This window comes from Hydra vulgaris, chromosome 11 (assembly GCF_038396675.1).
Source record: "Hydra vulgaris chromosome 11, alternate assembly HydraT2T_AEP".
In the NCBI taxonomy this organism is placed as follows: Eukaryota; Metazoa; Cnidaria; class Hydrozoa; order Anthoathecata; family Hydridae; genus Hydra; species Hydra vulgaris.
In genome coordinates, this window is record NC_088930.1 from 25,071,885 (window position 1) to 25,098,651 (window position 26,767).

At 30.2% G+C, this 26,767-nt stretch overlaps 1 protein-coding gene across 1 annotated transcript; it reads right to left on the reverse strand.

Moving 5' to 3' along the window:
• Positions 1–11,494: 11,494 nt before the first annotated feature.
• On the reverse strand, positions 11,495–12,232 carry LOC136086942 (uncharacterized). Its single transcript, XM_065809444.1, has one exon. It carries the CDS (start codon positions 12,230–12,232, stop codon positions 11,495–11,497), a length of 738 nt encoding a protein of 245 aa, XP_065665516.1.
• Between the last annotated feature and the right edge of the window lie 14,535 nt (positions 12,233–26,767).

Consider the following 26,767-nt stretch of genomic DNA (forward strand, 5'->3'; position numbering starts at 1 on the left):
CTGACCCGTCCCTTGCCATTGCATATTGGAGTAAAATAGGACAAGTGAGAAAAACAGAAATTCTGCTTATTTTTTGATCATTCTACTCATAATATAACATCCAATAAGGCATAACTTATTTATGTGGGTAGAGTTTGTGACTGCCAATATCAAAAGCTCATCATTACTTTCTGTAGCTTTATTCATTAATTCAATTAATGGCTTTTGTGGGTGTCCATTAAAAAAGTATGAATGATTCTTGCTTTGATGTCTATACTCCATAAAATTTAGTTTAATTTGTTTACAACTAATAAAATTTACAAATTGTTGGTGAAGAGCGGCACGCCAGGCCGCTTTGTGATGAAAATACAGTCGGACTTCAAATTCTTTAAAATAGTCCTTAGCTTTCAAATTACAGTTAAGTGCTATAATAATTATAGTTCATGTTTAAAGTCATTTATATTTGTTAAATTTACCGGGTTTTGGGTAAAGTATTCTATAGTTTGACCACACGGTTGGTAATGAAGTTGTTTCTATCCGCGCAGTTTCGAACAAGTTGTTTGGTGTGCCAGCAAGCTTGAAAATTGTTTTGATGATGTTGAACTCAATTGACGTTGAGGTACCGCAAAGTTAATTATGTTGTTTTTGATTTTATATTGTTCAACAAGATCTGCTCTTGCTCATCGTTGAGTTGACGTTGTCAAGTTTAATATTGGTAGCTGCTTAGTGTAGAATAAGTGCTTTATCGTAGATATGTGTTTCGTGGTGAACGTATGAAATATACAATATGCGCCATAGAATAAGACTTCGGCCTCAAAAAGCACACTTAAGCATGCTAAGCATACGGTTGCCAGCTGATGTGACCGTGAGTACTTGTTTACTGACCTTTATATCATTAGTTATTAAAACGCCTAGATCACTTTCAGATGTTTTTCACAGTAGCTGGTGAAGTTGACCAACAGTGCCGTTCAATGTGAAGATTGAATTAAATTTTTTGTTGTTACTGCGACTGGTGTGCATGACTTTTGCATTTATCTACATCAAAAAGATGTATGTGACAAGTTCACAGCTTCGTTGATGTCGTCTTGGAGTTTTACTGTGTCTTCGTTCAATTTGATAACCTCAATTATTTTACAGTTGTTTATATATATTTTGAAATAGTGTAGTGTTTTTGTCTGGTAGAATATTTATTTCAATGAGAAAAAGGAAGGGTTCGAAAACAGATCCTTGTGGCACACCGTTTGAGATTTTTTTCCATTCGGATTTGTTATTACCAAGAGTTACACGTTGTAAGCGGTTCGTTGCCAGCTCTTGATCCATTTGCACAAGGTGTCAGTCACCCGGTTCAATTTCAGCTTGTGCAGTAGACAACGATGCGGTACATTATTGAATGCTTTTGCAATATTTGCAATATAATTTCCATTAATATGATGTTGGTTGGTTGGTAGCTTCTGTTAACAGGTTGCAAGTTTTGAGTAGCAACTTTTTCGTTTTTAGAATTCGTGCAAAGCGGGGCTGATCATCAGTCAGTCGATCAGTGAAATGGCCGTGTATAAAATTTTCCATTACCTTGCAAAAAACAGAAGCGCGTTTGATAGGTTGGTAGTTTGAAGGGATTGACTTTTTTGAAGATGGGAGTGGATTCAGCTTTCTTTTATTGAGACGGTACTTCGCCGCTCTCAAGCAACTCTGAGAATATGATACTGAGTGAAATAGCTCAGTTGTTAAGAAGGCGTTTGTGAATGTCATTAAATCCCATTAATTTGGTTTTTTATTAGATACGAATGCTTTTATTCGACAGATTTGTATGATGTGAAGGTGTTGGGTTAGTGTATGCTAATGGAGCGAGGATTGAATACCGAGAGAGGTCTTCTAGGCTTGGTTTCAAAGACTGATTGAAAATTATTTTGCGTGTTGCAAATTACTTTAGGGTCTGTTGTTGTTTGATTGCTTGTTATTTTGAGTTGACGAATAAGGTTGTGTGTTTTTGCTTGCTCTTGGCATATGAGTGGACAACTTTTGAATTTTGATAACCTGAGTCTATTTTGACCAGTTTCTCTCTCTTTTTTTTGTTTTTTTTAATTACATTTTAAATAAGCATTTCTATACAATATTTAAAATACAAGTGTATAATAATAAAAATCGTTATTAAAAAATAAAAAAACGCGGGTACTCAAAGAAGACCATATGGTCTTGTCGTAGAGTACCGCTAAGGAATTTTTGTGTTAAAATTTATAAGATATTTACAAGATAAAAAATAAGTTAACGAAGTAAAAAACTTAAAATATTCAGTTATAAATACAAGATGCGTTATATCTATTATATATGTATATTACAGTTGTTAATGACACCTATCTATTTTTATAAATTCATGGTAAAATAGAGGGTAAAAAGGAAGATCACTTAAAAATATCAGAAGTATATGGTTAAATCTTCAATTGTAAAAATGAGTTTTTTAAGCTTTTGATTAAAAGAAACGTAGTTACTTTGATGAATAAAATCCTCAGTAAAATTTTTTAAAACTATTTTATTCCATAAGAATGGTCCGCAATAATCAATACAAAATTTAAAAAGATTTGTTTGAAAAATGGGCTGCTTCAAAAAAAATTATCATTGCGTAATATGTATTTATTTTTATCTTTTGATGGATGCAAATTATGGAAAGAAATCGGGGATGAATTGGTTTTACATTTAAATATAAAACAAAAATATTAAAAATATAAGGCTCATCAATATTAAAAACATTCATTTCAAATAATAGAGGCTTCTGCTACTTGCTTCTGCTGACAATAAAGAGGTTTAAGTTTATTTTTATTTGTACTTCCCCAAGCAATGTTTACATGACAAAGTTTATGTGACAATGAATAAATGAGTGATATAATTGTACTAAAGTACGTTTATTTAAAACATTTCTTGCTTTGTACAATATTCCTATACTTTTTGAAATTTTACTTTCAAGGTGTTTGTATAGATTTTCATCTATACAAACACCTAGAAAGTTCTTTACTATTACTTTATTAATTTGTATATTGTGCCAATAACAAGTTGAAGCATATTAATTGGCAGTTTATTTTTTTGATAAGTGGATGGAAAAGAAACCATTTAGTTTTATCAATGTTAAGGGATAATTTGTTTGTCTTGAACCAGTCAGATATTTTGATTAACTTGATGTTCACGTAATGTAATAGAGTAGGAATACTTTTATGTGACATAAAGAAAATAGTGTCATCAGCAAACATAATTGGTTATAATAATATTCCCAATGACATCATCAGGACCAACTGCTTTATTTGTCTTTAATAATTTAGAAGCACTTTTAAATTCTTCAAAAGAAAAATTAAAATAATTTAGATACGAGTTTAGAGGGTCATATATTACCATTATTAATTTTTTAGGGTTTGGAATTTTTTCGGCTAGGTTTAATCCTACAGGTACAAAATATTTATTAAATTCGGAAGCAATTGTTTTTTGATCAAGAAAAAGATTATCATCAACTTTTTATAACTAAGAGCAAAGATTGCGACATTTTTTTAGTGTTACCAATAATTTCATTTATTAGTAACCAAGTCAGTTCTGAGTTTAATTAGTATATTTCAAGTAAATCAGTATAGTATATTTTTTTTGAATTTTTCCTTATGCGTTCCAATAATCTTACGTAACTTTTATAGATGGTCTTACTCTCAGTTGTTTTTGATTTTAAATATTTAATATAAAGTTTTTGTTTAATTTTAGAAGATTTTGGAACACCTTAGTAATCCATGGCGATTTAATTTTTTTTATGTTTGTAATTTACTTCTACTTTGGTAAAACTGATATCGTAAATTTCATTAAAAATTAAAAAAAAGATTTATATATTAAATTAATGTCTTCAGAAAAGTTAATAATTTCCCAAATAATTAAAGATATTGCATATTTAAAAGACTCTAGGTTTTTATTATGAAAAATTCGTTTTTTAAATGATTTTTTTTTATTATATAAAATTTTCGCATGAATAGAGTAAACCCGGGTCAAACCGCATACTTATTAATACAAATTAAATAACTTTTTTCTTTTTCTTTTATTTTATTAGATAGATAATAAAATACTACATAAGATAATATAGATATACGCTAAAATTATCGAAAATATTAAAAGAAAAGAAAAAAAATTGTGCGGTTTTAGGCGACATTCTGATAAAACCGCACACATAAGAAAACATTGAAATTTGAAATTTTAACTTCTTTTTTATTATTTTTTTTAACACAACTTATATCTTGGAAGCTATATTAAAGTTTTTACATATTTTGCAACAAAAAAATTTAGTCCCAACTACATATTTCTTTGGTAAACATGTTTCTTTTCATAACCGTTCCCAACACATCGAATCTTCACATTGTAACATTTCTGTGTGTAACTGTACTTTACACTTTTTACATTTTGAAACTTTTAATCGTTTGGCTGCTGGTACTTGTTCTTTATTATTGTTTTGGTGAGGTTGCTCAGCATTTTTATGCTTCGGCATTTGAGTACTTGGTATAGAGAGTCTACGCTTTGCGTTAAGTTTAGCAACTTTCACGGCTTCCTTTGTTGCTTTTTCTTCACCTTTTTGTTTGAGGAACTCGATCACATTTTCTTTGGTGATACATTTTCCGCCAAGTTTTGACATGTTGCACTGCTTCGATTTCTTAACATGCAATTGATTTCTTGCTTGAAAAAACTGCTTCAACTCTATCTCGATAATGTTTTTGCAACGCTCAACACATGCTTGATACCTATCAAAACTTGAAGCTGGTGCAGTTGAGAAAGATGGTAATTGGTGTGTAGTTGGAGTAGGCGCTGCGGCGGCTGTTGAAGATAATGAAGCTGTATCTGAGCAAGATGTTGTAGGTGCTGTAGAGGTTGCTAAAGTTCATGAAGGTAGGTTAAACTTTTGTGTGATTGATAACGCCTTCTGATTTATGTTGCTTTCATTAAATTGAAATAAGCCAGTGTACTGGAAACCAGCGATTGCATGCAAGCGTGAAAAACATTTACCACTCTCGTATAAGAGTTTGAGCAACGGTGGAAAATTTTGTTTATCTAAATTCTTACATTTTGAACCTTTGTAATACTTTGTAAGAATTTCTTTTCATGCTTGTTTGACAACACAATAGACACCTCTATCCAATGGTTGTAGAATATGTGAAGAATGCTCTGGTAAACAAATCAAGATTATATTGTGTTTTTTGCACAGCAATACCGCTTCCAAAGCTATGTGAGTTGTATGCCCATTTAATACTAAAATATGAATACCACCAATTTGCTAAGTTTCGGATATAAATACTTTTTTCAACTATTCAATAAACGTATCGTGCTCCATCCAACCTAATTTTAAAACTGAATATTTGGTGCCAACTGGACCACCTCTTGCCCAGTCAGAACGATAGTTTCTTTTGGCTTTGTATATCACAAATGGTGGTGCAAAATGCCCATCAGTGTTTTCATTGTTGCCGGTAAGTTTAAATGCACGTCTTGTCCCTTTTCGACACTCTACGGTCTTGATCACCCGAAAAACCTGTTTCATCACAATTCCAAATATAGGGCCCAGAAGTTATACCAGTCTGTTGATATTGCTTGGGGACGCATTCAAAATAACTATCAATTATTTCTGGCGTACAACAAGCGGCTCTTTCAGATTCTAAGTTATCTGCTTTTCTTGTTGAAATTTCTTTTGACCATCTTTTCATAAAGGCATAAAACTAATCTTTACCTGGCTTGCCAATTTTGAATAAGTGTAATTGATCTTCGCGTTTAAGGTAGCCACAAACAATTTCTAGGATTTCATTTTGGGTTAAACCATAACCTCAGTCACCAAGTAATTGGAACGCATGCACCATAAATCTTTCTGTTTCATTTGAGAGTACCGTTGTTGTACATGAGCCATGGAAGCCTTTGTTGTTGTTATTTTTGCGACCTTTGAGCGTTGAGACTGGAACGCCATGTTTGAATGCATCTTTTCTCAGTGATGTTTTATTTTCTTTCATATCAGTTAATGCGGCTAGTATATTGTCTTCCTTGTATGCTTTTGTTTTTTTAGTTGACATGTTAAAGCGAGTGATTTAAATTGAATTGAGCGAGTGATGATTGTATTGAGAAATAATATAATAACTGGTTTTTAATGAGTAAGAGTTTATTATATTAACAAATAACATTATATTTCATTCATAATTAAACCGGAATTAACACTAAGTTGATTAGATAAAGATAGGCGCTTAGTCACTAGCAAAATACTGAATTAAGTAATTAATCGAGTGTGCGGTTTTATCAGAAAAAAGAGTTTTTTTACTTTTTTGATTTTTTATTTAGCTTTTTGTTCTAGCTGCATAAAAATTATACTATCAGAATAAAAATTAAACTTCCAACAAGATAGTGCTAAAATTATTTTTATATCAGTTTTGGTTCAAACGTTATTTTGTTCGCAACGATAAAAAATATATATAAATTTTTGACTCCCCATTAAAGTTGCAAAAGAAGTCAAAAATGGAGTTGAATCGGCATATAATTTTATCAATTCGATTAGAGGAGATAGTTCTGTATTGGAAATATATTTTTATTTTTTTCATACCCATATCTGTTTAGTTTTTATTTGATAATTTCGATCAGCATGCGGGATGATGTGATGTGCGGTTTGACCCTCTTTAACTCTAACTATTGAAAATAGGAAAAAGATCAGATATGTTACTTTTGATAATGCCTTTTTTAAACGAATTATTAAAAATATCGTTGGTTATAATGTTATCAATTAAGGAAGTTGTTGTTTAAGAAATTCTAATTGGTTTGTTTAAAAGAGGAACTGCTTCATTTTCAAATAGACCATTTTAAAACCCATTAATGTCTTTTTGGACATGATAATCAAAGCAATTTAAATTCAGATCACCTAATATGGAAAGTAATTTCTTTTCGTGGTTGCTTTTATTTATAACATCATCATGTAAAATTGTACTAAATGTTTTAATTCGCCAGTAGGTGGGCGATAACAACAGCTAATCACAATGTTTTTAGTTTTACTGTTAAGTAAATCAATCATTATAACCTCTTTATTGACGTCAAAAATACTCATGTCATGCCTAATATAATACCGTAGGTTTTCTTTTACATAAATAATTAAACCACCGCCATGTTTAAAGCTTTTCAAAATTTTTTTTAAACTTCTAATATTTATATGAATTGCATTCAATTTATCAGAAATTCTTTAATTTCATAATTATAAAAATAGCTAAAGTTGCTTTATAAAGCATCTGTTTCTGCTAAAATAACTTTGATCCGGATTGGATTCTTTGTCAAGTATAACATCATTGAATTGAAAAATAACAGAGTTCTTAGAGTTATTTGAATCCATTTTATTATTTAAAAAACAATAAGAATTAAAAAAATGATAAAGGTAAAATAATAACTCTAAGATAAAAGAATTTCTTAAAAGTCGCGCGTTACAAGTTTATTATATACAACTTTAACATATTTAACATACCTTTGGCTCTCAAATCTTTTGCTTCCATAAATAACTGTTTTCGCAATTCCAAAGTTTTTTCGCTGTAGTCTTCCTTAACGTAAAATTGATTGTTCCACAATTTTAACTGAACATAGTTATCCAACGCAGTTTTTTCGTCTTCATAATTTAAAAATTTTACTATTATGGTTCTGTTGTACTTTTTTCCATTGCTACTTTTTTTCCCGGTCCAGTGCGCCCGTTCAATTTCAACATTAGCTTTAAAACCAAGTTTTGACTTTTGAAAAACATTTTGAATCTTTTCCTCGCTCAGTTCCCATGTTTCTTTTTCGTCTTCTTCAGTTCACGTAAACCTTAGAATAATTTTTCTGCTCCTGTCCTTTTTTTTTTTTTTTTTTTTTTTTAGTATTGTATTTGCCGATTGAAAATAATTTACACTCGTAATTTATAAAAACAAATATTTACATGACTGGGGCTTGAAGAAGACAAAATTTATCTTATCATTAAGCCCCCCCCCCCCAAAAAAAAATGCATATTCATCAAATAAAATGTTTTAACAAAATGCAAAAAATAAAATATATAACGTTTAAAATATTTAGTAATTCAAAGAGTATTTATATTTAAGAACTGATTAGTAAAATAAGATGATATATAAGTATTAATATTACAAAAAGAGTTTACAATAACTTTTTTTAATAAAAATTGAAATTATAAAATTTTACAATATTTTTAGTAATTAGTATTTCAAATAATAAAACTTAAAAAAATCGTTTGTAAATTCAAAACTTATAAGATAAGAAATACATTTACAATAGCAGACTATTGTTTAGAATATTAAATATAATATTAAAGAGTAATTAGTAGGTTAATTTTTGTTTTTGTTTGCTAGTTCAAAAAGCTTTTTAGAAGAACTTTAATTCATTTTCATGTGTCATCAGTAATTGCTTAAGTTTTGTTTTAAACTGGTTTAAAGAATAATTAGATTTCAGCTCATTATTTAATATTGTATTCCACAGCTTAGGACCTCGGTTAGCAATTGAGAATTTGGTTGCTGAATAATGTGTTTTGGATTGAATGTAATTGTTTTTTGAAAATCTGGTAGGGTATATGTGGTTTATTTTTTCAAAAAGTGAATTAAATAACATTGGTGATATTTTTTTATCAAGTTTAAACATGAAGATAAGAATATGGTAAAGGTTTAGTTTATATACATTTAGAATATTAAGTTTATTAAATAATGTTTGAGTGTGAGAGAAACGGTCTACGTTTGTAATTATCCTTATAGTCTGTTTTTGTTTACTAAACAGTTTTTTTACTTTTGTTGCGTTTGTGCTGCACCAAGCAACGTTTGCATAATTTAAGTAGCAATGAATTAAAGAAAAATATAAGTTTTTTAAACAAGATAGATTTAAAAACTGCTTGGCTTTATACAAAACACCTATATTTTTTGATATTTTATTTTCAATTAGACCTATGTGGTCCCTCCAGGTTAAATTTTCATCCAGAACCACACCTAAAAATTTTATTGATTGCTCTCTTTTTAATAATGCGTTATCAATAAAAAGATCAGGAAGTTTTAATGGAATATCTTGTTTTTTATGAAGACGATGGAACAAAGTGTATTTGGATTTATTGATGTTCAAAGATAGTTTGTTTGATTTGAACCATTGGGTTAATTTTTCAAGTTCTTTGTTTACTGTTTGAAATAATTTACTGATATCTTTACTAGAATAAAACAAGTTTGAATCATCTGCAAACAAAATTAAGTTTAAAATGTTAGAAAATTTATATAAGTCGTTAATATAAACGAGAAATAAAAGTGGTCCTAAAATTGATCCTTGAGGAACACCACAGGTGATTGACTTATATTCCGTTTTTCCGCTATCATATGAAATAAACTGCTTTCTATTAGACAAGTAACTATCAAACCAGGACAAATTAGTATTTATTATACCATAACTTTTCAGTTTGGATAGAAGGATTTGATGATTGACAGTGTCAAAAGCTTTGCTTAAATCGATAAATACACCTAGGGTATACTTGTCTTCATCAAACCCTTTAAATATATCATGAACAAGGTGAGTGATTGCTTGATCAGTTGAATGACCAGATTTAAATCCAAACTGTTTATGAAAAAGAATATTATTAACATTTAAAAAGGAATATAGTCTATTATACATAACCCGCTCTAATATTTTAGAAAAACAAGAAAGAATTGAGATTGGTCTATAATTCGTAACATCGGAAGGATCACCTGATTTTAACACTGGAATGACTTTTGCAATTTTTAGGTTATCTGGAAAAACGCCTTGTTTTAGAGATAAATTAAAAATATGTAGTAATGGAATTGTAATTTGTTTTATTGATTTGATAATGACATTACTACTTATATCATCAAATCCTAAACTTTTATTGGGTTTTAATAAAGAGACTGCGTCTAGTAATTCTTTTTCTGTAAGTTTATAATTAGACATAACATTAAGGTTGGTTGAGGCAAAGTACGAACTAAAGTGTGATTGAGTAGTTGCTATATTAGATGATAAAGTAGGACCTATATTTACAAAAAACTGGTTAAGTGTTTCAGCGACTAAGGATTTATTTACAATTTGTTTGTTATTAAATTTAAGATTTAGAGGAAGTAAATTTCTGTATAAGCTTTTTTTTCCAATTACCTCCTTAATAATATGCCAAGTTTTTTTAGAATCATTTTTGTGCTTTATTAATTGTTCAGAATAGTAACGTTTCTTTGAGCGTTTTAAAATTGACTCAAATAGCCGTTTATAGTTTTTATAGGTAGTTTCATTTTTAAGAGTTCTTTTTTTAAGAAACTTGTTATATAAGCGTTGTTTTTTTTTTGAAGATTTAAGAATGCCCTTCGTGATCCAAGGGTTTAAAAGTGTTTTTGTTTTGATTACTTTAGTAACTTCTGGGAATGCCTTGTTATAAAGATTAAGAAACTCTGTTAGAAAAATATCATACGCTTTATTGGCGTTTAGATTTAGTTTTAGGGTGTCCCAGTTAACACAGGATAGAAGCTTATAAAAATGACTAATAGAAGTGTCGGTTATTAAACGTGTTTTAATTATTTTTTCCCGTTCATTTTGGGCATTATATATGCATTTTTGCGATAGGATAAAAATCGGAAAGTGATCAGACACGTCAGTTGTAAATATTCCTGTTCTTATATTTTCATTTATAAATTCATTTGTTATAATTTGATCTAGGGATGTTGAACTTTCCTTAGTTATTCGCGTTGGTTTATTGATTAGTGGAATATAGCTATTTTGAAAAATGGTGTTAAAAAAGTTTTTAATATATATATTATTTTCATAATCTAATATATTGAGATTGATATCACCAATAAAATATACAGCTTTATTCATAGACGATTTATTTTTAATTATTTTTTTAATGTGGTTTTCAAATAGCTTAATGCTTCCTGAAGGCGGTCTGTATAAACCATGAATGACGATATTTTTTGAGGTTTTGTTAATAATTTCAATACATAACGATTCGTAATCGGTAGTAGTTGAACTTAAATTTGGTTTAACTTTGAATAATATTGAGTTTTTTATGTATATACACAAACCCCCACCTTCCTTATTAGATGCTCTAACTTGATGAATTACTTTATAATTAGGTAATTGAAAATTAGAATTGTTTTCAATGTTTTTATCTTTACACCATGTCTCACTTAGACAAATTATTTGAAATTTAATGCCAATTTTATATAAAAGTTGTTTTAATGACTCAAAATTTTTTTGAATACTTCTAATATTAATATGAAGCATTGAAAAATAGTTATCCTCCATTCCATTAGCAATTTTTTTAGAATTTGGGTCATAATATAAAGGGTTAATATTTTTAATTATTTCATCATTATTATAAAAATTAATATCAGGATCCGAATAGTTGTTTAATAGTATTGACTTTTTTGATACAAATGAATTAAAATTTATGTTTGTTAAAACAGTTTCATCAGCCATTTTAAATCAGAAATAACTTAAAGCAATATTAAAATTCAAAAAGTAATATAAAAACGTAAGAAAATCATTTATCATTATTTTTTTTTTTTATAAATTCTCTAACAATAAGCTTATCGTATATAACAACGGAATACTTACCATTTATCCTGTGCAATTTGCTTTCTTCAAGAAGTTTCTTTCTTATTGTGGAAGTTTCCAGCGAAAAATCCTCGTTGATATAAATTCCGGATCCTTTCAGTTTATTGGCATTTTTTAGGATTTTTACTTTGTCTTTATGGTTAAGTAACTTAATTACAATCTTTCTTGGATTTTTTTTTTCAATAATGCCAGTTCTATGCGCTCTTTCTATGATTACCCCATTTACATTGAGATTATTTTCAAAAATGTTTATTATTATTTTTTCCGTATCATCCCAACTTTCGTTGTCATTTTCTTTAACTCCTTCAATTCGAAGATTATTTCGCCTTTGTCGATCTTCCAGCTGTCTAAATTTATTTTTTTCATTCTCACCTATATTTGCATTCGATGACTTTTTTTTTTCCAACTCGCTCATTTTTTTGTCATTGCAATCTTGATAAAACGTTAGACTTTCCTCAATGTCTTTTTGTGTTTTTTCAAACTTTATCAACTGCTTGTTAGTTTTATTTTGATCAGCATTTCGGTTTACGTTATCTTTTTTTAACATTTCACAAGTTTCCTTTAATGTACTAATTTCTTTCAGCAATCCATCGATTCGATCATTAGTCAGTTTTAAATTTGCACTTATTAACGACAGTATATCATTTTGTTGTTTTTGGAACATTTCTTGAAAAATTTCCCTAACTAATTTTATCGAGACGTCAGTGATTTGTTTTGAACTCATTTTCGATAAAATATGTACATAAAATGCTTCGACTAAGTTTAAGAAGTTTGTATTATAAAAAAAAAAAAAAAATTTCTTCGATCAATAAAAACACGTCTGTTCAAAAGTAAATGCGGAAGCGTTATGCTTTCAATTGAGCTAGATTGTATTTGACAATTACGCTTGTTAAATCATTTTGGTTCGCTTTTTTTTAATTTCAGAAAGTTCTTAAAAAATTGATTCATATTTCTCGCTAAGCGACTCCGCCGATTTCCTTAGTTCACTTGTTTCTTTTTTTAATTTTGTATTTTCTTCTTGAAGATTTAATAGTTTAATTTCCATTTTATCAAACTTCTCGTTAAATATTTTTAATAAAGTATTCTCTTTAATATCTAATAGGTCTTTAATTTGAGAAACGGTAAACTTAGCCTTTTTAATTTAGTTTACAAAAGCACGTCCGTCCATGCAAAAAGTTTTTACGTTAGTAGTTCTCTTCATAGAAAAGAACTACAATTTCGTCTAACTTTTTAATTATTTTTGTTTGCGTTGTTTGCATAAAAGTGACTTCTTTGTGTTACTTTGAGCTACAATTAATTTGCTCCGAAGTTTGCTTTTCAACTTAACAAAAGAAACTTAAAAAATTAACGTCTGTAGTCATCCACGTTTTGTGCTTCATAGTATAAGGAGTGGTTCTAAAAAGGACAAATAGTGATGTTGCTTCGTTACATTTTTCAATGAATAATTGATATTTGTCGAAAATTGTTAATCCGTTAAGAGTTGAATTTCAGTCAAACGTTGCAATATACATAGAGATTGAGTCGTAGTCGGCTTCGCTCCATATCAAACTTTTCATTTAGTGGTTAAAAGCACAGTTGATTTTTGTTTCACTAGTTTCTTGGTCGAGAAGAGTTATACTCCCCTCAATGAAACAGTATGTCTGTCTTTTGGCAGGGTTGCTATGAGGACTAGCTTCTTTTATGTTGATTGATCGATCTGGTTTATTATTAAGATTTTAATCAAGTGTATTTTGTGGAGGATCCTTGCAATAAACGCGAGAAAGCTTGAGCATTTAAGTAAACTGCGTTTGTTAAATGCAGTGGTGATTGAGCTTGTAATTTCTATGATTGTTGAGTTGTTTAGGACGTGAGCACGATAAATACAGCCTAGAAGGATTGATTTGTTGTGAAATTTTAGTTTGATCCAGACTTGCTTGAGTTGGTCAATATCGGTGTAAGAACAATTGAGGTTTTCTTTTGAGTATATGGCCATTCCTTCTTCTCCACTAATTCTATTTTTATCAAATAGTTGATAGTCTTCTATTATTGTGCTGGATGTGCCTGTGAATCAAGCTTCAGTGCTCAATATTATGTATGGTTGAAGTAAGGTGTCGGTTGAGGTGATTTTAGCTCTTAGTTCGTCAATTTTTGACCATTAAGTGAGGATTAAGGATTTTTTGACCAGTAAATAAGTTGTTCCAGCTGTTCGTAGTGTTGATTGTTGAAGTTTTGTTTTTTAGCGAGCCAGGCAAAGTTGACTAGGGTGATCATTAGATGCTGATTTCGTCTGAGATTTTTTGCTACTTGTGTTGAGTACAAGAGTGTTTTGGGTACGAGATATGGTTGACAGTTGAATTCTTGAATAGTTTGTGATGCGGTTAGTTAGAGATGTAAATTAATTAGTGGCTATCTGGTCTTGGTAATTTCTTTGATTTTATTGCTTCCTCTTACGAACACTATCGCTGATGCGACAGTAATGATGCATTCGATGCGTAGGAGGCATGCTAAGTTCTTTTTGAATGCCGTCAGGTCAGAGTTAATAAAGAGTATGGTATAGTTGGCTCAATTTGCTAGGATTCGGAAGAACAGATTGAACAATACTTGGTTGCGATCATTTTTTTTGGAAGTGTGACAACTATCGGTCCTGCTTTGTTAGAGGTACCAGAAGAATAACGAGAAGTCAAAAGTAAGTTAGGTTCTTGCCTTTATTAGCTTCGATGAGGTTGAAAACCTTATTGATTTCAGTTTGATCGAGTTGCTTTTGGTCGTTCAAGTTGACTAAAGTTAATTTGCTTATATCTTGGATAACAATGTTTTTTGGTTGGATTTCGCGTTTTTTAGATTCTTTGGCTATTGTGCCAATCATGTCAATTTGGAAGATTTAGAGTTCTTGCTGACAATCTGGTTCCACAGGGGGTTTTTGGTATTGCCTCTGCTTGTGTGTTAGTGCCGTGTTGTGTAATGATGACTTTTAAATCTGAAATTATTGTGATCAGGGTGTATATGATAAAATTCATGTTTTCTTAGTTGGTCTTCTGAGTGTTATTTGACGTTCAGCTGCTATTACTCTAGCGGTGGTTGCATCATTGTTTATAGCGTTTAGTTGTTTTGAAAAAACAACTAGACGCAATAAACATCACCTTTGATATTGGTGTACCTTTTTTCGTATGACTACAAAAGTTGAATAAGGTAAGTAATATATTGTTTAAAGTATGTACCAGAATCTTCACAATAAATAAAACTTTAGTTATAAATTCCAATAGCATAACAACTAAAATACATTGCACAGTAAAAAGATATCTCAAAGAATGAATTAAGCAGGTCAAGCTCCTCTGCTCAATCCAATAAAAGCATAACATTTCAGTAAAAAGTACATTTTACAACATAACATATGAAACATAAATATTTTGACAATTAAATAAGTTATTTTAAAATACTCTTATAAACTGCAACGTCTACAGCAGGCATATATTTGAACATACTTTAAAAGATATTGGCTTTATCATTTGAAATTTGAGAACATTGATTTAAAGAAGAAGGCATTAGTACAACTTTCAGAGGTCTTGTTAGCACAGATGACAAAAATTGTAGATTGTTCTAGGCTTCATTTATGCAAAAAATAATTTCTTTTTCGAAGAGCAAGAATAGCTCTAATTAACTGAGGAGACTAAATATTTTAACAATTGCTTCTATCAATTTGATATTGTCTTGTATAATATAGAATTTTTCCAGTTTTTTAATGTCATTTTTAACTGCAAATTGATATTTTTTGTTTCTTTTACATTAAGCCTATAATGCATAGCAGATCTTGACGAAAATACATGGAAAGTTTATCTTCTTGTGTCTTATTAAAAACATGTTTATATTATTCGTCAATATAAGCTGTTGTGAGAAGTTTCTTTATTAATCTTCATTTTCCTATATAAACTTAGTTTCAAAATTTTATACTCTTGTGCAGCTGTTTTTAGTGACAAACTGCAGATTCAACATATTAGGCATATTTGAGCTATTCGGCATATTAATCACTAAATTGTTAAAGAATTGTGCCTTATTTAATTGGATTAATTGAAATCCAGGTTTAGCAAAAAATTTTGATTTAAGAAACGAATAATTTAATTAAAAAGGCGCAACACCCTGACTGTCAAACTGCTTGTCAAATTGACAACAAACTACTGTCATTTTTCTCTTGCTTACTCAAGTTTGTCTTGCTTACTCAAGTTTGTCTTGCTAACTCAAGTTTGTCGAAACTTTTTGAGTTTTTTATTTTATCAATAATAGATTATTTGCAACATTAATTTGTGACTGAAGGATTTTCACGGTGTTTCTAATGCAATCTTTTCAACATTAATGCTTGACTGAAAAAGTTTCACAGTGTTTGTATTGCACTCTTCTCAACGACATCCTTAAACTTGACTTTTACGAATCTTCAGCATTATAAGTGTTTAGCATAATCTGCAGCACTATAAGTGTTTGTAACCAAATTTTACATTAATTATGTTATTTATTTTTGTATTTGTATGTTTACTATAATCTTTTATCTTTTTTCAATCTTCATATTCTCAAAGTTGAATAAGGTTCTTACGATAGTTCTCATAACGAAAGTAAATGTTTTGCGAAATTCAATGAGAAATCAATTATATATTATATATTTGCTACATATATACGTATACATCTACCAGGTCATTTCAATAATCATATTTACTAACACCATTAATCTTTAACAATTCTGTTTTAATTTCAATATATATTATAAAAATGACAGTTAAAAGGTATATCATGATAGAGATACAAACAAGAAAACCATCGATAACTACAACAACAGCAATAACAACAAGGGTGATGAGACTGAAAAACTGACTAAAAATTCAATGCTAAATTTTGACTAAACTCAAAGTTAGTAAACACAAAGTTAATTAAGAAATTTCAACTCAATTGATAATGTTCTTGAGTAATTAAACTACATCTAAATCTTTTGGTAATCAAGTAATGCATAAATATAGTTTCTTAAATAATTTGTCACTTTACAATTTGTGGTGAAAACTAGTACAATTGGAAGGTGTTGTGTCTGTGATTATTCTTTAATGATCAGAATTAAAGATCAGAATTAAAGACGAGAATGATATAATTGGAGTTGCTTTAAGTGTGTTCAAAATTTCAGCTTCAATCAGTTTGTTGTTTAGAAGATTTATCCTTTTCGCTCCAAGGGCGTGACAGAAAACCCAAGATCTCAACATACTAATGTAATGCAGTGTTGTAATATGGCTTTATAGCATGAAAAAACCTTTAATGCTAATATTCATATCATAAAATGATTTAATTTAGGTATCTTTTAAGTTTTCAGGTTCAGTCGGTTTGTAGTTCACAAGATTTAGGCATTGCGCTCCAAGAGCACGCTCTAGTGTGAAGTAGACATTCACAACCCAGTAGAAAAGATTTTAAATCAGTGTTTGTTGACTAACCCAGTGAATATTAATCCAGTATGAATATTTTTAAGACTCTGGTCAAATATTCACTTTTAGTAAAGAAGGTATGAGCTTCCTTGTTAATGCTATTGTGCGGTACTCTGTGATAAGACCGTAAGGACTTCTTGGAGCACCTAAATAACTAAAAACAATTATCAATAGAAGAATAAAAAAAAATTAACGACCTTATTTGCTATCTGATAAAAATTACTAACAGCAAAAGTTACAATTTTTTTAAAAAAATCTGTGATCTGGCTTCAAACTATTCTTTTTCATCTCCATTAGATCCTCAAATTTCAGTGAAAGAGATTATATTTCATTTCCGCATTTTTGGCTGTGTAGCAAAGCATTTTAAAGCTTTTCAACTTCAGCATCATCTGGTGAACAGGTGGTTACTACACAATAATCTAAATCATAAAAGATTCTACTGAGAGATTTTTTTGGATCTAATTCTCGCGATCTTATCTCCCCGACAACTAAAGTTCTTAAGTAACATACTAATTTAAATGTATTTTCTTTTCTCTTGTTAACCGCCTAATTGATGGTAATAAATTATTGACGATTTCTCTGCCGTCAGTTTCCTTCTCAGCGTCAGCAACTATTTCTTTGATTTCTTTCCCCTCCCAGTAAAAATTCTAATTCACTTTCATTACTGTCATTCTCTTCACTAATAATAGTTTAACTTGAAGCGTTTGTAGAACTTGAGGTAGGAACTATTCTTACATCTTGCACATGTCTCGGTATGCCATTAGTTTTAATATTTGTGTTTGTGAGTATGTCAGGTAGAGTAACAGTTTTCAGAACTGAGGTGCACTTCGCATTAACAGGACGAACGTAAACATGCTTTCCAATTCTATAAGTTGCCGTTACCTGTTATGATCTTTCTAGAGTTTTTTAGACTTTCTCCCTTTGAATTAGTAGATGCGGTTTTATGCGGAAGTGGTGTAGTGGTAGAACGCACGCTTCAGAAGCGAGAGGTTCCGAGTTCGATCCCCACCACGTCCCTGGTAGTACCGCGCTCAACTTGTTTCTCTGCGCAGCGGTCTTGTTCGTCAAGGTTCGTGTTTCGGAGTTATAGAGTTGAGAGAGGGTTATAACCACAATTAAGTAGCCTCCTCATCTGTAGTGGCCTTCTGGGCCTTGGGGAGGTGAAATAACAAAAAAAAAAAAAAAAAAAAAGATGCCAGACACACTACATAATATCAAAATAACGCTAGCGACGGACGCATTTTTGCTCTCGCAGCTGTTTGTTTTACTGTGCGGTAGTTAGGCTTCAAAATCACATTTCCTGATGATCCGCATGCATATCAATAGATTTTTTTTACACACGATTACTTACACATGTTTGAAAACTCATTTGATCTAGACACCGCTCCATTGTCCATTAAAAGTTTTTGTGATAATAAAAACGTAAGTAAATTGGATTCCTAAAAACGGAATTCAATTTACTTACAACACTTATTGGTACCTTTATGAAGCATCTTTCTTTAAACTGCATATCGATTTGGTCCACAGCCAATCATTATTAGTGGCAACCCTTTGTAGTGAGTCACATCACAAGCAATGCAATTTAATGTACTTTGTACATCTAGCACTCCATGTTTCCATTTTATTGGTACTGGATCAATTGAGTTACATTGACAACATTTGTGCACACATTTTTCAACGTCTTTTCACAATACAACGTTTTTTCTCAGTATTTCTAAACATCACTAATTAATCCCGACAGTTATTAACCCAAAAGATTGATCACTATCAGAATTGATTGTTTAAGGCTCGGCACACTGTAACAATCAAAACCCTCGGATTTGGTAAGGGAGTCTTCCAAGTCATAAAAGCAATCAAGCAATCAAGCTATCACATCAAGAAGTGATCATTTATTTACCAGCATAGTGATTGAAAAATAGAAGACCAAGCACTTTTCAAAAACTTGACACTTTTGCTTCCAAAACAAAACCATTTGCATTGGGACAATCATTTGTTTGAAAGTAAACGTGAATACTTTTCAGCCATGTTAATTTTTTTTTCTTAAAATGCGTTTTTCTTGATTTTTAAAAATGATGGCTAGCTCTGGTTGCTTTCTTTCTGGCTAAATATAGTTTACAGGAAACTTTTTTGATCCTGGGCTCTGTTGTGAGATCTATGTATAATATATCGTATCTTGATCCTTAACAACACACTTGTAGATTTTCTTACAATGGACAACAAATTGGATGGGCTCTAACCAACATCAAGCCTTTATGTTGGTTTTGGAGAATCTTTTCTTGCTTTCATAATTTGGATCTTGAAAATCTGTTCTTTCTATATCGCATTTAACTTCACAAATCCATTCGGCAAAATATCTGGTTCCATTTCTTTCTTATGTTTCTTTTTGCTCTTTTGTTTCTATCTCATTTTAAATTTTGTTGTTGTTAAAATTGCACTAGTAAATAATAACTTATTTCCACTTTCGGATCAATGTTTGTGAAAGATAATTTTTAATTGCCATTATAAACCACATTGTTTAATGCTAGAGTAATTAGTTCTTAGTTACTTTGAGGCACTTGTAGTTCTGAAGTTTTACAATCTTCTTTGCTTATTCTGTGCGTAACTTTAACATAAAAAACTAGTCCTTGTTAGTTTTATTCAAATGCAGTGTTTGCATTTAATAAGGGTTTTAAAAGCTTTTAAAGGTAATTTAAATAAAAAAATTTTTTTACTCTACGCAATGGTTTCATGAATTCATGATGTCAGTGATGTCATTATTTAATTTTTTTTTATTCTTATTTTTATTTTAGGCGCCTCAAGAAGTCCTTACAGTCTTATCATAGAGCACCGTGGAAGAGCATTTGAAAGGAAGTTTCTTTACCAATGTTTTGAAACTTGCCCAGAGGTGGTGTTGAACAATGGATCTCTAGCTTCTGAGCCGTAGCGCTGTAGTTTAGTTTAGTTTATTTCGCCATTTAAAAATGTTTACAATGTACAACAATATAAAAAAGTATACAATTGGAAGGAGCAAGAAGAAGGCATAAGTTAGGCTTATCACAAAGTTCCAATAATAACGCTTTTGAATATCCGTATCATATTGGCAACAACATTTAAAAAAACGGTAATTTTAAGATGTTAAGAAACAAAAAAAGTAATAACCTTGACGCCTGATATCAATTTTTGTTAGAAATAGAGTTGTATCATCAGCAAATATGACTAATCTTTGTTTTAATGATGGCAAAAAAACTCACATAAAATGCTCTAAATTCAACATAATGTACACATCTTTTTAATGGTAAGATTACTTTTAATGCAGCAAATGGTTTCATTAACTATTTCGTAATGCTTTAATTTATATATAAGAATGCAATAAATTGAGCCACTTTTTTTTTACAACTGAAGGACTAAGTTGGCAAAGGTTTTATCTAGGGATTACAATCCCGGGATCCCGGACGTTTTTGGGTCCCGAAAACCCCGGGTTTCTAAACACAAAATCCCGGGATTTTCGGCATTATAGCAGGATTGAACTAATTAAATTATTAATAAAATATCGACGAGGAAATGGGATTAGGCTTTCTTCCCCCAACAAATGATGGGATAACAAAAGTGGATTTTCTCACCAATGAATGAAATATAAATGAACTAGTGAAAAAAGTCCGTAAGGTAGTTGTTCTTTTTAAACAATCCCCGACAAAAATGATGCAGTCTTGCAAAAATATGTCAAAGAAGGGAAAGGCAGCAAGCTTTCGCTCATTTTGGATTGCAAAACAAGATGGAACTCTCTTCTATCGATGCTAGAGCGTTTCCTTGCTTTAAAAACATGTATACAGAAAGCCTAAATTGACTTAAACCACCCAGTTTCCTTAAACGAAAGTGATTTTGTGGTTCTTTCGGAAATAATAGAAGTACTTGCATCTTTTAAATTAGCAGTAGATGCGTTATGCAGACGAGATGCTAATCTATGCACTGCAGATGCAGTACTCATATTTTTATTCCAGCAGATTGTTCAAAAACAATCTCCCTTTGCAAAATAAAATGTTTAAAACCTTAGATGCTCTACTATTCCTACGGGCATATTTTCAGCTAAAAAAAGAAAGTTTGTAAATAAAGTATGCATTTAATATGAATTGTTTTTTTGTTTTACATTTATTATTTAGCTACCATTTATTTATAAATATAAAATAAAGATTTTCTTTAACTTTTGTTACTCAATATTAATAAACAACTTATTTTACTATTTTTTACAAAGTAGCTTGCAGTTACAGCTGCTACATTGGTAGCTAAATTTAAGAAAATTTATGTTTACAAATTTATTTTGTAATTTTGATTGTTTAGTGACTTTAGTCAAATACACTTTAAATGTTCAAATGTTATTTACATATCCAATTATTTGATGAAGATTATTCTGTAAAGTCTGTAATCTTAAAACATAATATGGAAGGTACCGTATATATATTTCTGCATCATTTTAAGATCTTTATAAACACCTGCTGCCTATTACACAATTGAAACAATTTAAGACGCCATAGAAAATTAATTTAAGTTATTAAGGCATAATGAAATTAAACAAAAAATTGATAACATCAAAAAATATATTCATATATGCAGAATTAACTTCTGTTTTTTAGCAAATACCTCACATTATAATCTTGGGATCCTGGGATACCGGGATTTTGACTTCTTCAATCAATGTGTGGAGCCGCACACAAAAGAGAAGCTAATAACAATTTTTCTTATGTTGCTTTATTAATTTTATTATTATTAATTTTACGACAAATATTTCAGGTTGATTTTTTTTGTACGAGAGGTTGGGCTGTGAATAATCACAAAAAGTAATGAAATTGCAATATTTGACTGCACACTTCGACGTTTTGATCGGTAAAAAGAGTTTTCCAATTTTGTCTGAGAAAATAGGAGTTTACATCATTAAAATTATCTGGTCTTATTGCCATTCTGATCTTATCAACTTTGTTGTAAAGTGTTAGATCCCATAAATTTATTGAGTGAAAAAGTGGGAGTTGTATTGGTCAAATTGTTCGATAAAAACTAGATCATAAAAGCTAGAACTAGAAAAATATCACTGAAAGTTGATATGTTGAGTGAGCCAGCAAGATGATGGATATGTTGAGTGAGCTAAAATTCACGATATATAGAAACTCAAGTCTTATTTAGCAGAGGTGTTACAAAATTCATCAGACTTTGACCAAGTGATGCGATAGTTAAAATTGTCAACTATTATAAGATTAATATATTTGCCTTGATCTACTGTAAGAAAACTTTTTAGGTTATTCTATTAATTATATTATTTTTTTGCTACATCTGATGATGGTGACGTGTGAACACAGTCAATGAGAAAGCAATTTTTGCCGACATCGAGACCTTACCGGACTTGCTTACTTAATTAGTCAGCTGAGGGTCTGCTGCTTGACATAAGGTAATTTTTTTCTAATAAAAAGCAATAAGAATTTTGCATTATTATATGAAATATGGAAAGTTACCTGGTAGTTTTTAATTATTAGTGAAAAAGTAGAATAAAGCTAAATCTCACAGGAGATTAGGACATCAGAAGATTAGGACATCAGAAGATTAGGACATCAGAAGATTAGGACATCAGAAGATTACGACATCAGAAGATTACGACATCAGAAGATTAGGACATCAGAAGATTAGGACATCAGAAGATTAGGACATCAGAAGATTAGGACATCAGAATCATAATTAAGTCTTGTGTTTAGTCTGCTAACTTTATTATTGAGCAAAGTTGGGTGTGTACAGAAGAAGTGGAGTTTAAGGATGGATATATACTAATTTTAATTGGAGGTGTTGTCTTGAGTATCAATGGGTGTGCTATGAAAAGCAATTCTTGAGCAGAGGTAATTCTAAGATTAAAATGAGGGGTGGGAGGTGGGGCAATATTTATTTCTAAAAAAACCATGGAAAATATTGGAAATGGAAAACTTGTTCCTATATTAATTAGGCATTTATCATTAATTAGATTCTTAATCTTTTATTGTTTAGATTATTAAAATTTAAAAATTTGAAAATAAGAATAGAAGGTCGTTTATGACTTTTTTTTTCACTAAATTTAGAGAAATACTTTGATGCTTTGAATTTGCACGTAAGTTTTCTTCTAAGTTCGCTTCTAAGTGTAAGTTCTGAAAGAAAATGTGCTTTTAAATAATTTGTTGGCCAACACCAACATCCAAGACTTATAAATCTTTATTAATATTTTCATATGAAAAAGAAAATAATTTTTTTAAGAAAAAAAATGCTTCACAATAAAACTACTTTTCCGTACTTTGTGCGCTCCGTACCTCGTACTTAGTGCGCTCCGTACCTCGTACTTAGTGCGCTCCGTACCTCGTACTTAGTGCGCTCCGTACCTCGTACTTAGTGCGCTCCGTACCTCGTACTTAGTGCGCTCCGTACCTCGTACTTAGTGCGCTCCGTACCTGACCGCACAACAATTTTTAAACGTTTACATGAGTATAGAAAAAACAACAATTTTACAGCTCAAATAATCAGAATAAGATATATTAGGATAATATGAGCATCTTGGTAATATAAGCATACTTGAAGATTTCTTAAATGTAAGCAGTGAAGTTAAAGTTGCTTCGTATTTTTTAAATCGACTTTATGTGGCATATATTTGTTATCTGGTCACGTGACCGGTGCAAGATGACTTATTTTGCAAATTCTGCCTCCAACTTTATAAAAATTTGAAAAATACTTACTACTCTAACTAAAGTAACACAAAATAAACACGCTCCACAAAAAAAAATTTCTAAAAAAGTTTCACCTGAAGGACACCATTCATTTTGAATAACCGGAAGCAAGGTATCTTTTTTTAGCGCAAAAAGTAAACTTATGCGCATAAAATTGCGTTAATAATTTTTAAAAAAAACAATTGGCGTTTTAAAATACAAGATGGAAATACGGTTTCGTTTTCACCCATTTTTAAGTTTTTTTGTTGAGTTGTTTTATGGAAAGTCATCTTGCCCCATTCGCCATCTTACCCCGTGTTTCCCTATTAGAAAACTACGCCAGCGTAATTACATGTATTTTAAGTTAATAATATAATATTTTGTGGTTCTGAATTTTAGATAAAGATGGATGATATTTATAAATACAGGGTTATTCATTCTTATATGCGCGTTTATTCATTTTTATATGCGTCTTTATCCATTCTTATATAAGCACTTATTCGTTCTTATATGCGTATTTATTTATTCTTATATACGTTTTAAAAAGCAGAGTTTGCGAGTGTGTTCTTTTTCGATCGTTCGCTTGCTGCATCGCCATATCGTCCTCGTCGTTGTTGTTGTTGATGTCAAAATTATTAAGATTACCGGAAGAAGTGAAAAATATTTTATTTTTCACTTTTTCCGGTAAACTCAAGTTAAGTTGGTGTTCTAAAGTAATAGTAGAATTAATTTTATTTAAGGAATAAATTGAGTTTTTTACCTCTCCTCTTGGTGTTGTCAAATTTGGTGTTGTCTTTTGTGACGATAGAGAAAAAAGAAATAGGGGTGCTTTGCCTTTCTTATCAATAAGACTCTGACCGAACGTGAAACCAATTGGATTCTCGACTGTAGTTATACTTTTTATTTCATGGATGTTAGTTGGTGGAACACATGCATTTCTTGATATATGTTTGCTTTGGCAGTTATTACAATAAAGTTCTTTTCCAGCAAAGTTTAGGTTAATTTTCATTCCATTGACTTTGATATTATGTGGTAAATATTTAACCATTCTGTTGAGCTTAACTCTAAATAGTCTCCGACCATCCTCGATAGTTCGGTCAAAGTCGTAAGTTGTATGTTTGAATGAGTAAATTGTATCTGTGTAAGAAGCAAATTTATCGGAAAGTTCAGTATCAGTGACTGTAGGATTGCACTTAATTGTTATTAAAAAATACCTTGTTCTTCTCTTCGCTTGAAAACAACGGGTTTCTCGCATTCACTGATTTCAATCTGCTCCATCAAAAGGTTAGTAGCGTCATTGATTGATTTAAGAACTGTTATCCACCTACCATCTCTGTGGTAAGTAATATTTTCAATTTTGCTCCTTCCAATCTTTGCTGCTATTTTCTCGCTAAGTTCTTTGGCTTTCTCCGAGATATATTTTGAATCGCTGATTTTTGAATAATTCAAACGGGTTCGGAATTCAACTACACGATCTTGTAACACCTCTACTTTACTTGTAACACTGGCATAAGACATAATTAAAAAACTAATCGCTAACTAACTTCAGGCAAGTAGTAAAAGTTTAATTTTTTTTCAAAAGTTTGTTTATGGTTGTTTTATTATCATTTCACTGCGAGTATATTATTTACAAATATCATCCTTTTTATCTAAAATTCAGAACCATAAAATATTATATTAACTTTAAATACATGTAATTACGTTGGCGTAATTTTCCAATACCTTCACGAAGACCGCATTATTACAAATACATTAATATTAGGATTTTGCAACAATATAAAGTTATATTAGAGATTTTATGAGTAGTTGACTCGGATATAAACGCGAATAAAAGAATAAATAAACACACATATAAAAATGAATAAATGCGCATATAAGAATGAATAAATGCGCATATAAGAATGAATAAATGCGCATATAAGAATGAATAAAAGCGCATATTAGAATGAATAAATGCGCATATAAGAATGAATAAACGCGCATATAAAAATGAATAACCCTGTAATTTAATATCATCACGCATAAATCTGTGGCGCGAAATTTTGGTGCTAAAATAATCAAACTAATTTTTTCATAAAGAAAAATATGATAGCTAAAAATCCGTTCAACTTTTTTTTAAAAGAAATTGCATAGAAACATTTAATTTTGACTATATTTAAAGATGCCATTTTTGTGTAATATGAGTATGCTCAAATTACCCAGTGTTTTTCATTGAAATTATCTAGTTTAAAGTCCTAAAATAGCAGTGGTTTTAATTTCTTTTTGAATAAAAACAAAAAGTAGTTAAAAATTTTAATATTTCAACAATACTAATTATTTTTCTGTAATTTAAATTCAAAAAATTTGATTTTTTATCTTTCAAAGGTTTGAATTAATAAAATTGAAAATACAGCGAACTAAATTTTTTGTTGTTGTTGCGGAAAACATAGTTGTATTGTTTCAACAAAAAGTGGCTAAATATTTGATCTTTTGATGACAGCTTATGTTAATAACGAGTTATTATATTTCAAAAATTAGTTCGAATTGTCAGGTTGGTATTTTTTTCTTAACTAATGTTATTTTTTTGAACTAATTTAAAGTTCTCATATTACCAAGTGGTCTGGGTAATATGAGCACCTCTGCTACTTTTTAAAACCTCTGAGTTTTTAAGAAAAAATTTCGGGTGCCCAAATATCTAAGTGGATTATAAGTAGGGATCCCAAAAAATTTTTTATTCGCAAAAATTTTGGATCCAGCATAATTATTTTTGAAAACATTCTAATTTTCGCTTAAGATACTCATATTACTCTAATCTTTACTATCTATTTGTTATGATCGTAACAAATAGACTTTTTAATATTTTTGAGACTCTCGCGAGAGTCTCAAAAATATTTGATGGGGCTGGAGATTTTATTATTATTTCTATTTTTTTTTGTTTTAATCATTCACCTCCTCAAGGCCGAGAGAGTCACTACAGTCGAGGAGGCTACTTTTGCGGTTACAACCCTCTCTCAACTCTATAACTTCAAAACACGAACCTCGACGAACAAGGCACATAAATATAAGCATTTCAATACACATAAATATAAGTAGGTACACGATTTGCTA